Raw genomic sequence first — 12827 nt, forward strand, 5'->3', positions numbered from 1 at the left:
TTCCAAAATAAGCGTACATACGTAAAAATACAAAATACTTTTCTTCAATTAAACTGAATGTGTTCCATGCACACAATCTAAAGTATCTTTCCAACAAATGAATCAAGATACCTGAGTTCTGTATCTCATTTTGAGGTCTACACTGGAAGGAGAAAATATTAGACGTTTATTCACATCCTTCAACAAGAATTAAATACACTGGGTGTAATACTCCTCACACAACGACTGTTGTAAAAAATCTGTACCACTAAAAAGACAATATGCATAAATGTAAGGTTTATATTCAAATGTAGATTACACAACTAATAGAAAGAAACACTGGCACAGAATTCAGAGACCCAGTTTCTAAACTCTTCTCAGTAACTAATTAGCTTTAGGTCCTTAGGTAAATCTCACAATTCCCAGAGCCTTCTTCTCGAAGTTCAACTACATGATCCTCAAAGCTTCTTCAGTTACAATATTCCAAAAATAGCAAGGAAAGGCAACACCTAGAACACATTTTACCAGTAAAAGTATGACTTTTTGGGATGACACCAAATGGAGCAATAAAGGAAAATCCCCAACTAATTTAGAAGTGTATTTCTTATCTATATCATCTTTAAAGTTTACAGCTCTGATCAAATGAAACAATATTTGAGAGTTAATAAACTTACTGAAATCTAATCTGCTTGCTAGTTATTCTTTGGTGATATTCAAACTGAGGAAGTAACTTGAGTAGAAAAATGTAGTCTTCCTAATATAATTACTCTTTTTAAAAAAATTTTTATTGAGCTTAAGTAGGTATTGTGGTAAGTGCTCAAGATGCAATGAGGAACAGGTTGCACACGGTCTTCCCTCATGAAGCTTGCAGACTAAAGAAAGAGGAGGAGAATAAATGAGATAAAGGCGAAGAAGGAAGAGATCTTTACAGCCAAAGAAGCATATAAATTTACCTTTTTGCATCTTGAGGAAATAATTAGTACTGGACCCCCAAATTAAATGTGTTCTTCTGTAAACAACAGAGCACCCAGGATCCTGCCTTGTGCTAAAGAGAAGTTTAACCCCAGCTTTTCTTTCATTTGCTATCATAAAATGATACCTTAAGATCTGGGATCAACAGTGATACTCTCTACTATTGTTGTTCCATCCTGAGAGGGACTGCCTGCTCTAGATTTGAAATTTGTCCACATTTTCTGGGAATGTTTTTGCTACTTCTCATTTCTTTCTATGATTTGAACCTAAACTCTGATCTCTGTCTCTAACCCTGCTTCTCCTTGGGGCTTTCTGTCCAAACAGGACTTTCTAGATATCAATCCCAGGTCCAGAAACTCTTTCAATACTTCTTCTAGCTTGCCTAACTAGGACTCTGTATGACTGTCTATTCAGAAACCAAACTTTGAGAGAGTATCTTCTAGTTTGTCTTGAAAATCCTAGACATCTCCTTCTCTATCACTCCGTCTGACATAACATTAAACATCTCTTGTATATTGTCACCATAACATTACGTCAGTCTGTCCCTTCCTCTGAATCTCTACAATTTCCTTAGTTTGTGGATTTTCACCCCAGAGATGTTGGTCTCATCCAAAGACCTCTTAACTGGTCTCCCTGCCTTTGGTCTTCCCAGCTTTAATCTACCTTTCACATCACTATCAAAGTAATGCTTCTTATATGAATATGAGTAAGTCAGTATCCTGTTCAAATCTCCTTTGTGGTTCCCCCTAAATGTAGAACTGAACTTAATCTTTTAAATGGCATACAATGCTCTTCTTGGTGGACCTATCCTCTACCTCTTTCTAGAGCCTCATCCCTACCATTCTCTGCCTCACACTGTCATACTATAGTATTGCCCAATTACTTGGAGTTTCTTTGTATTTATCATGCTGTTTCTCTTCCGTACCATTCCTACAATTGTTTACTCTTCACACATGGTCTTTCCTCTTTATCTGGCCAGCTTTAAGATTCATCTGAGGGATCAGACTCCATGACAGCTTCTGCACACCTGTATCACAGCTCTTATAGATAATATTGAAATTATCTATGTGTCAGTTTTTCTAGAGAAAAAAATGTTTCTCAAGAGGAAGGATCATGCCAAATTCATTATTATGCCCAGAGCATGTAATATAGCATCTGGGACATAGTAGCTATTCAGTAAATTCTCTGTTAAACTGAATAAATTTGCCTCTAAATGCCTTGTTGGGATTTATGATAAAAACAAATTCCTGATCTATGGGAACTGCTTGCCTGGTATTCCTTAGTGACTATCTCAATCCTCTTCCTCCCTGAAATGTATCGTTCTTACAATTTTTTGCTTATCTTATCTGTGAGCCTGACCCAACTCTTAGCTGGACTTCATATTTATATTACGCGACCAATGCCACAAAGCAACAGTGACACTATCCTCACCCAATCCTCTAGTTCTTCTGGGATTAACGCTAACAGAAGAAATTCATTTGGCAGATTTATGAAAACAATTACCAAATGCCCTGAGAGGTCCTTCTAATACTGCAAAATGTCAGCATGGACTAGCTGAATAGCAATTCTACTTTCCACATAGTTTTTGTCCTCTGATTTCAGATCTTATCTCCAATACTTATAGAGCTGTCCAGTCATAGTTCATGGGAATTACAGTATTGTAGCCAATCAATAACCCAAACCATCTTTCTAGTAAATAGATTCAATTCCTCCTTAGTCAGTTGGTCAGCATGGTATTGCTTATCATGACCCTTTTACACTATAGAGGAACACTTGTCTCATGCAGTATTAAAACTCGTCTGATCAGAAGTTCAATCCCATTAAATGATAAGGGAAAACTGCTCACTAGCTCCCAAATTAAAGAGCTATGATTAAGAGTCATCTCTGGCTCTCATAATTTAACTGAACAACAGCAGTGAAAGCTTTCTGTTCAGAAATGATAAAGACTTTAACTTAAAAGAAAATTCCAAGCACGTTGCTCTTGTTGTCACAATGGAGGAGTTGGGGAAAAAGAAAAAAGAGAAATGCTTTATTAATGCACAACAAAAGTTTCTAGCCCCAAATTTCTTAGACAGCAAAACATGTATTTCTAAATTCCCTATGCAGGTGGCATAAATACAAGTTTGCATTTGGTTTTATCAAAATGGTTAGGAATGAACAGCATTGCTGTACTTAATGTAGGAGGAAAATTTTACAAGGTTGGGTAAATTTCAATGGTCAGTCATAATGCTGTCAGTTTCTTATTAAGAATTTTTTTTAAAAAGAGGTTTCTTTAATGCACAGCTAGCCTTCAAGTGTGAACCCTGTCTTTCCACCACCTCCCACCTGTGCCTTACTCACCAAGCTCAGGGCATTATCTGTGTTCACTCAGATATTCTCAATTTCTTGCCATTATTATAACTATAATTAGCCAACTGGAGAACTTCTGCATATTTTTTGTATGATCAGGTTTAAATACTGCATTTTTGCAGAAACCTTCTGTAACACGCTGGAAGCATCGTACCCTCCTAATCTCCTCTCACAGAGGTCATAGTCAGTTCTCCTCCTTTTGTGCTTCCTTGTCAACATTTGTATATTTCTATAATAATATAACACACCTTAAGGATTTTAAAACATTTGTATACATTTCCATTTTCCTCATTAATTTCCATGGCTTGCTAACATTTATACCCCTCATGTTTATACACAAAAAAAGTTTGTAGTCGATAAATCTTGGCTGAATGAAAACTTTAGACAGTAATACACACAATGGTAAGAATATTAATTGTGAGTCTAACATGCAATCCATTTTCCCATTCTTTATATGGCACTGGAAATGTCACATACCTTTTCTAAAACCTCATTTTTCTCATATTTTTTAAATTAGGATATGGGAAAAACTTACAAGTTCTTTCTTACAATAAAATCCTAAGTTGGCCCACAATTGTTCAGGTTTATAGTATAGTTGGTTTTCTTATAGAATTTAAATGGGATGGAAGATTTTTTGCTTTAGCATCTTAAAGCTGAAAAAAACTAGTTTAAGGAGGAATACAAGTACTTAAGTGTCAATACCTTAAGATGTCAATATACAGACATCTACATCTTATATGGTCATGATTTTCTATATATTTTAATTAAGGAATTTCCAAGTTGATGTGCTATATGAGAATAGGTGGTAATTATCCCATAGTGCAGAAGAATCTTCTTGTTAAAATTAGCAAATTGTTCGATTTTATTTAGATTTGCTTACCTGCCCTTTAAATTTATATCATCAAACCGAAGAACCATGAAGCAAGAAAGTTCTCTTCAGAACGTAAAGTTTACATTCTTCCCATTTTGCAACTGAAGAAACAAGATATCCAGAGAAATGAAGGGATTTGCTTGAGCCACATAGAGATTTGGCAGGCTTTGAGCTTACCTCTAGGAACTAAAATATATTAAGTATCTATGTGTAAATAAAGGTTGGTTATATCTGGCCTGACCTTTATATACTTCCCAAGACATTGCCTATTTCAAGGAAAAGGCATTAAGAATTTGTCTGACAAGAGTTTTAATATTTCAACAGTTTTACCTTCCTTTATTCTCTCATTCTGTAAACTATACTCCTATATAGTTAAGCTAATTTTTAAATGTTAAACTAAAGAACATGGAGGTTTCCTAAATGCATGACAATGGTATCTTCCCCAAAACAGTTTTGTGTGTTCTGTTCTATAACAAAATGTATGGCTGTCCCAATAGAACACCCTGAAGGTCATAAGTATTATGGTAACTTTAGGACTTAAAGATAAATTACCTTGCTTTCTGCTAACCAGCGATGTGGGTCATAGTTAATATCAGGACTAGATGAAAAAACCTACAAAAAAAAAAAAAAAAAGGAAATAAGTCTATTAGAAGTAGAATTTTCTCAGAAATGAACTTACATAAGTGAAATTCTTCAGCATAACATCCAAAATTTTAGTTCCTAAATTTAAAGGTTTCAAAAGAAAAAAGTTCATATCAAGTACTCAACCAATTCCAAACCACCATTTATCTAATATGTCTATTAATGTATACATGTATGTATGTATGTATGCACTGACAGTAAATATTTAGATCAAATACAGAGACATGAATCAACTCTCAAGTGTTATCATTGCTAGAATCTCTGAAGGCGGATTCCATGGAGTTCTGGCAAGCAGCCTCAATTAAACCAGTGTACTTCATTTTTGTTGGTTTCTTGGCCTCAATCTTGTTCCACGTAATATATTTCACAGTGGGTTAGATGTCATTACATGGAAACTTAATTCTTTGTCTCATTTATCCTTCTTTAATTTCATACTATGAGGGCCATTTTGTCTCATTAATGGTTGTATAGAACTGACAGAAACTAATCAACATGACTTTGTGCAAACATTGCTTTATATTTCACGATGGTAACAAAATCCTACAATAAATAGGTTGTCTATACCAGCTGCCCTGATTTCCTTCACATCAATGCATTTATAAAATCCCTTGCCATCTGGTTCTGTCTTATTACCAATAAAACAGTGCTCAAAGGCTGCCAATGACTTCATGATTGTAAATGCAAAATTTTTTCTCAGTTCCTACTTTCTTTGAAACAGGTGCTACCTGTGATATTTTTACAGGTCTCCTCTCTAGAAATTTTCTGTTTAAAAATACCCTATCCTTTTGCAAGAGATGTCTATTTCTATTCTTAAATATTTCCATACTTCCTGATGTGTGTGCACATCACTCCCCTAAGGAATATCATTAGGTAATTCATTTGGACACATGATGAATACATAATGATGCCGGCCATATGCCATAAACAAGAGTGCTGTATTCTCATATTCAACTTTTCTCTCCTCCACTTTCCTCATATTCAAACCTCATCCAACGCTCATGCCTCCCTGACTTCACTGAAATCCTGCCTCTAGTTCATACTGTTTTCTTCCTCTTCGAACTCTGCTATTTGTAAGCATCCATTTGTCACTGATTCTCACTGATTATATGTTATTATTGTTCTTTTCCATTCATCTGTGTCATAGTTTCAATTAAAACTTCAGTGACCTAAGATCGAGTATTCAAGATTAAAGTCTAAAATAATTTGATAGGAGTATAAGCAATGTTCATATTTTGTGATTTTTTTCACAAATTTATACATAGTTTAGTGTTTAAGAGAACAGCCTTGTCCACTTACAAGTGGTGTGACTTAATTTAAGCTGCAGATTATCATCTATAAAGTAGGGACACTGCTTCATAAGGCCAAATAAAATGAGGGTTAGCACAGTGCCTGGCACATAGAACAGTATTATTACTACTAACTGCATATAAAGATGTCATCACCAGGAAATAGACTTCAAGGTCTATTGTGACAAGAGCACTATAACAACAATTTGTCATGAAAAGTTAAAAGAAACAGGGGGGCCTGGGTGGCTCAGCCAGTCAGGTGTCTGCCTTTGGCTCAAGTCATGATCCCAGAGTCCTGGCATTGAGCCCCAGGTCGGGATCCCTGCTCAGCAGGGAGTCTGCTTCTCCCTCTGCCCCTCCCCTACCACTCACTCTCCCTATCTCTAAAGTAAATAAAATCTTTTTTAAAAAGTTAAAAGAAAAGAGATATATAGATAAATATTCAAATATATATGAATATACGACCAATAAAAGGTACTACATAATAATGATAGCTAGCATGAGTTGAGTATTCACTAGTATAAGATATTTCACTCCATAATATGCACCTTAGATATCTTATTCTACTTTATCCTCAAAATAAGCCAACTTATAAATGGGACATGAATTCTTAGAAGAGAAATTGCATAACTTGTCCAATGACATACATTAGCAATTTGGAGAGATGCAATTTAAGCCCATATCTGTCTTGATCCAAAGCTTATTCTCTTTATGCTCTACAAATGAGTGAATACTCAGACCAAGTGTTAGGAGAAAAGCTCTTCAATTATCAAAGACTGGTCTGTGAATATGATGTAACTTTAATTCAGACACTCTCCTAATTGTTTTATAATAGTGGTGGCTTATTAAGTGTTTGTCCTTAAGTTTTCAAACACTACATGCAGTTACTAAAGTGGAATAAGGAATAAATATGGTGGCTGGAGAAAGAAAAAGGTAATTAGAAATAATATCAATATTCCCAAAGACTTTTCTCAGGCTCATTTGTTACATATCTATTACCCAATTCATACTATAGCTGTCACTCTCTACATAAAATAGCTAAAAATTTCATCAGCAATATATCAAAATCAACAAATGACAAAGAATAATTGGAATTACTCCATTTTCTAAAACATTTTATAAGGACCACCACTCTCCCTTAGATCTCTGAACTATAAAGCATAGAATCAATTTTATTTTAACAACACCTTGGGTGGTTTATTTGAGGTGAGAGCAAATGTTATATTCTTTGGTAATTATTTTTTTCCCCAAGTTTACAGGAAGGTAACAACAGAGGTTACTAACAGAAAGAGACCCACAATGAAAAAAGTACTCTAAACAAAACAACAACAAAAAACTTAATAGAATTTCCATTCTTTTAGATTTACTTTCCACCCATCACTTGGATTGAATCAGTCTTTCTCTAGGGGCAGAGGTGTAAAGACCCATTACCAAAATCACTCCATTCCTGAAAGCCTATTAAAAAATAGATTGCTTTTTGGAATATGTTGGAAGGATAATTTGTGCCTCAAAAAGAAATAAAATATTTAAGCAATCTGCTATCTACCCACTATGCTTTAGACTGTAATTGCCCATAACAATGTTTATGTATCTTATAGCATGATCCAAATGATACCATTTCTCCATCTCTATCTGATTCAAAATAAGCCATCCTGACACAAATACTTAAATATAGAATAAATATTTCATTGTTAATATGTGCTTCTTTTAGATGAAATTGGGATCTTAAGGCCACACATCCTTTAAATATGGGTAACCATGACAAGTCTTAAGTAAAAAAAGCAGCAGCAGGCAGGAAATAGAATAAACCATCATTACAAAAGGTCCTATAACAAAACTGAAAGAGTTTTTCCTCTAAAGCCAATTACTTCTCATATTTGGCTCAAAGTCCTCTCAAAATGACATCTGAGCCTTTTTAAAAATGTAGAAAGGAATACATATTGTAAAAATTCCATCAACTCCACCAAATTCTATCCATTGAAATATTACTGTTAAGGGTGAATCCTAAGATACCTTCCACTGCAAGCGTAGAAATATAGTTCTATTTTCTTTAAAACATCACATAAGAAAAAAAAAAAAAGAAGGAAATGGATAAGAAGGAAGAGCAGAAAAAAGAGGAGAAAGCACAAAAAACAAAAAGAGAAGATCATTTTATATGAGGAAAAAGATAAATGACAAAATAAAAAGAAGAAACACCTGGAAAGTATTAAAAACTAAGAAGCTCTTGGGCACGACACTATAATTTGAGTCCTGCCATCTCATCACATGAAATAAACACAGGGTAAATGATGGCTAAATGCTAAGTGTTATGGTCCTACTGTATCAAAGCAACACAACGCAACACAGCAGTACTATGACCTAGACTGAAGGAGGTGTTCGCCTTCAAGGAATTAAAAACATTCATGATCAATTCCCGTTTTTATTTATCATTTCATTAGAACTATAAATTGAAGAGCAATATTCTATTTTAAAGATAGAAAAATTCGAGGGACGCCTGAGTGGCTCATTTGGTTAAGTGGCTGTCTTTGGCTCAGGTCATGTTGGGATGGAGTCCCGCATTGGGCTCCTTGCTCAGCAGGGAGCCTGCTTCTCTCTCTGCCTGCTCTGCCTGCCACTCCCCCTGCTTGTGCTTGCGCGCTCTCTCAATCTCTCTCTCTCTGACAAATAAAAAAAAAAAAAAAATCTTTAAAAGATTAAAAAAAAAAAAAAGAAAAACTCGAATATAGTTTGTCTAAACAGGGAAGGCAAATAGCACAGGGCTCCCAGGGTTAGACTCCCAAGGTCTAAAAGTCCTGGTTCTAGCATTTAACTAGATACACGGCCAGGGGCAAATTACTTAACCTCCCCAAGCCATGCTTTCTCTTGTCTAAAATGAATTTAATCAGAGCACCTAAAGGACAGGGTAGTGTTAAGGGATACGGGAGAGAATCCTACACCATAGCTACCACGGTACCTGTAATACAACTAGTACTCAATAGACGTTAGCCATTAATACACTAACAACAAAAAAATGGCCTGTGATAACGAAAACCCAGGCCTCTTGACTCCAAGGATATTTTTTTCGTCAGAACTGCTGCCTCTCTCACATAAGACATTTTCTTTTACAGAGTGAGATAGAAGCAATTCAATGAATTAACAGAACACTTTTTCTCCGAGGACTGTGCAATAGATACAGTATCGCCTTCTAAAGAGTCCAAGATGTTATTTTGTTTCATAAAACTTTCCAGAATAAAAATGTGACTACCATATAACTATGCATTAAAATCTTATTATAATTATATATTAGGAAACAAACTGAAAGGCACAATAACTGAAAGGCACAATGAGAACTCATAATTACTTTCAATTTCTCCATCGAGTCCCTGGAGAATGTTTTACAAGCTGCATCAATTTCCTTTCCTATGACACCAAGAATGGATTCCTGTTCAGTCTCCAGGCAAAGAAGTTGATCCTTGAGCTGCAATCTGGCCTCTTCCATCCTCCTTAAGTGCTCTTCTTCATTGCTTATATGCTTTTCCTAAAACATCGATAAGAAAAACAGAAGTTAATTATTAAGTAAAGGCAAGAAACACTTATAATATCTGTACAGCCAACTCAAAGGAGTGTAGTAGAAAACAGATCTGACTCGGTCAGTCTCCTCACTTCACTAAAATCAAACGTTTTGCCTACTCATCAACTGAGGTCAAGTTAAAGAGAATTCAGAAAGAGGGCACTGAGGGCACTGAGTGAGTGGATACTTGGCGAAGAAAATTAAAGTAATTCTGTAACCAAAAGAAAATGAAGTTTAAAAAAAATCCTTTACATTTTAATAACATAATGCCATTAATGGACTGGAGAGTAAAAGCTGATGCCACGAGCAGACTTTGAGTTTTCAATAAATATTAGTGAAACACTAGAAAAAATAAAATATAAAATAAGATGTTAGTTTCTTCATTTCAGAAAAAAATACCTATTACTACTTTATCTCATCAAAACAGTTTTTTTGGTTTGTTTTTTTTTTTTAAGATTTTATTTATTTATTTGACAGAGACAGACAGCCAGTGAGAGGGAACACAGGCAGGGAGAGTGGGAGAGGAAGAAGCAGACTCCTAGCGGAGGAGTCTGATGTGGGGCTCAATCCCAGAGAACCGGGATCACGCCCTGAGCCGAAGGCAGACGCCTAACGACTGCGCTACCTAGGTGTCCCAAAACACAGTTTTTAAAATGTCTAAGTTTTCAAATACAGTCATACTGCATAAACGCTTTGAGTCATGTAAATTTGATAAAAGCAAAGGGAGGTACTTCTCAAGTAAGCAAATATATTTAATGAAAAGAGGTTTCTTTTTTATTTTTTTTTTAAGATTTTATTTATTCGACAGAGAGAGAGACAGCCAGAGAGAGAGGGAACACAAGCAGGGGGAGTGGGAGAGGAAGAAGCAGGGTCCCGGCGGAGCAGGGAGCCCGATGCAGGGCTCGATCCCAGGACCCTGGGATCACGCCCTGAGCTGAAGGCAGACCCTTAATGACTGAGCCACCCCGACACCCCAGAAAAGAGGTTTCTAAGAATCCTTTAAGAGATTACAAAGACTTGGGGGCACCCCTCTAGGCAAAGTAAGTCTCAATCATGAATGCACAACTTCATTACTAGAGAAATTCTAGTGGTGTAGCAAAGACCTGAAAGAGAGTAACAGAACCACTAGAATTGTAAGTATAAACAATGGCCCCAAAAGTCATGGTGGCTGGCTACCTTTGCTTTCACTCATTACACAGTAATCTGATCATTCTTTACCTACCCTAGTAACACAAGCAGGAAGATTATGTGGTCAAAAACCCCAGCTTGAAATTAAAATAACAAAGAGATCCATCCGCTCAAGGAAAGTTAATCATGAAAGGAAAGATAACATTTTAGCAGAATCATATTTCCTTTCAACTCAAATTACTTTAAAAAAAAATGAATGAAACACCCTCTGCCCAAAAGAGAGTCCTTTCACAAACTGTCTTCTACCCTTCCCTCCAGCTTCACACCTCCCTCCTTCCCACTCTCTCATATATCAACTACTTGCAGCTTCTCAAATATGCCTTCATATGTCTCTCCAACCACATCTAATGTGTACAACACTGCCTGAAGCTGCACGATTTGAAAATGGGGCTGGTAGCTAAGACACAGCATTTATCCTGATGACTACATCCTTCCGGTCTTGTACCTCAGCTTTGTAAACTTAGGAACTGGATCTTCTTTTCCTTTTGGTACTCTGAGTGGAGTCATCTTTAAGCTCACAAGAGACTAACGTACAAACTAGAATGCCACTCAATTAACTACATCAGTTTACAATGAGAGCCATAACTACCATATGGATCAGAATGTTCAGCATAACCAGTACATTTTCTCCCTGCAGGCCAATCTGGATGGGAAGGCAAATTATAATCAGAATGTTGCTTAATGAATAGGAAACTGGAGCGAGGGGAGTTTGTTTTATGAAACAATTTATGAATGGCATCACGCTAATGGCAGCCTGGCGTGTCCATCGACACATCAGGGATTTACAAACCACAATAAGTGTTTCTCATTCTCCTGGGCAGTGTTTGGATGGAAACTGAAGTACATCTCCCTAACTTTCTCCTTTGTTCACAGTTTCTGCCCAAACTCTTCCTCCTGATTGATAAGGCATCTCTTTAGAGATATTGATATCTTCAAACTCTTGCTCTCATCTAGGAGCCTTTCTGAAAAATTAACATCTTGGCTCTGAACATTTGATGATTTTAAAGCTTACTTACTAGAAAGCAACCCTCCTGTCAAGTCCCTAGGTGAGGATACTCACTCCTGTACTGTTGGCTATGTAAGTACCACCTATACTTCCTGTCCTTCAAATTTTATCCTTCAAGACTTAGTCTCCTTTCTTTACCGATTTCCCAAAGCAGAATGTTCCCAGAGCATATTATGTATATCACAGTTTAAAAAAAAAATGTATCAAGCTGTAATATAATTGTTTTTGCACCAGCCTCCCTCAATAAACTGCTAATTTCAGGAGACTGCAAAACATGCTTATAATCATCTTTAAACTCCCAAACTTTGTTGAATAGTGATTTAAAATTTTTCAAAGACTCAAACACTGGAAAGATCACTTCATCAATGACCATGCAGACCTATATAAACTCAGAAGCTATTGAGGTGTGCTTGGAGGTTCCTTCTATGCATACATAGAGCTCCAGACTGCAGCTGTATTCTCACTGGTGTGATATTATTAAAGAAAATACTCAACTGGGGTTACTGAAGTATTTAGAGGACAACTGTTGATATTCTAAACCCAGGTAATTCACAATGATGTTCTAACTGTTCTTTCTTTTCTCATTTCCCTCAGAGCCAGCTTTCTTCTATCCACTATCACTTTTTAAGAATACAAAACTAGGGGCACCTGGGTGGCTCAGTTGTTAAGCATCTGCCTTTGGCTCAGGGCGTGATCCCGGAGTCCTGGGATCAAGCCCCACATCAGGCTCCTCTGCTGGGAGCCTGCTTCTTCCTCTCCCACTCCCCCTGCTTGTGTTCCCTCTCTCGCTGGCTGTCTCTCTGTCAAATAAATGAATAAAATCTTTTAAAAAAAATAAGAATATAAAACTAATTCTATATTTTGATATTCCTAAAAATGTTGATACTGTCAGAAAAGGCTCTATAATTCAATCTCTTCAGCAAAGACTGAAAACTTCATTATTCACTCTGCTATCTTCTATGAGATAGGCCGCAAGCCATGTCC

At 36.2% G+C, this 12827-nt stretch overlaps 1 protein-coding gene across 9 annotated transcripts in view; it reads right to left on the bottom strand.

Annotated features, from left to right (window-relative positions):
- Window positions 1-12827, bottom strand: part of CEP128 (centrosomal protein 128) — a 396639-nt gene that overhangs the window by 235462 nt on the left and 148350 nt on the right. For all 9 annotated transcript variants that reach the window (XM_034642093.1, XM_034642096.1, XM_034642091.1 and 6 more), the window contains 2 exons: window positions 9440-9616; window positions 4724-4783 (listed from right to left, as the gene is read on the bottom strand). In XM_034642093.1, the coding sequence (XP_034497984.1) occupies window positions 4724-4783; window positions 9440-9616 (237 nt within the window). The remainder of the gene's footprint in view (window positions 1-4723; window positions 4784-9439; window positions 9617-12827) is intronic.

This window comes from Ailuropoda melanoleuca, chromosome 14 (assembly GCF_002007445.2).
Source record: "Ailuropoda melanoleuca isolate Jingjing chromosome 14, ASM200744v2, whole genome shotgun sequence".
Lineage (NCBI taxonomy): Eukaryota > Metazoa > Chordata > Mammalia > Carnivora > Ursidae > Ailuropoda > Ailuropoda melanoleuca.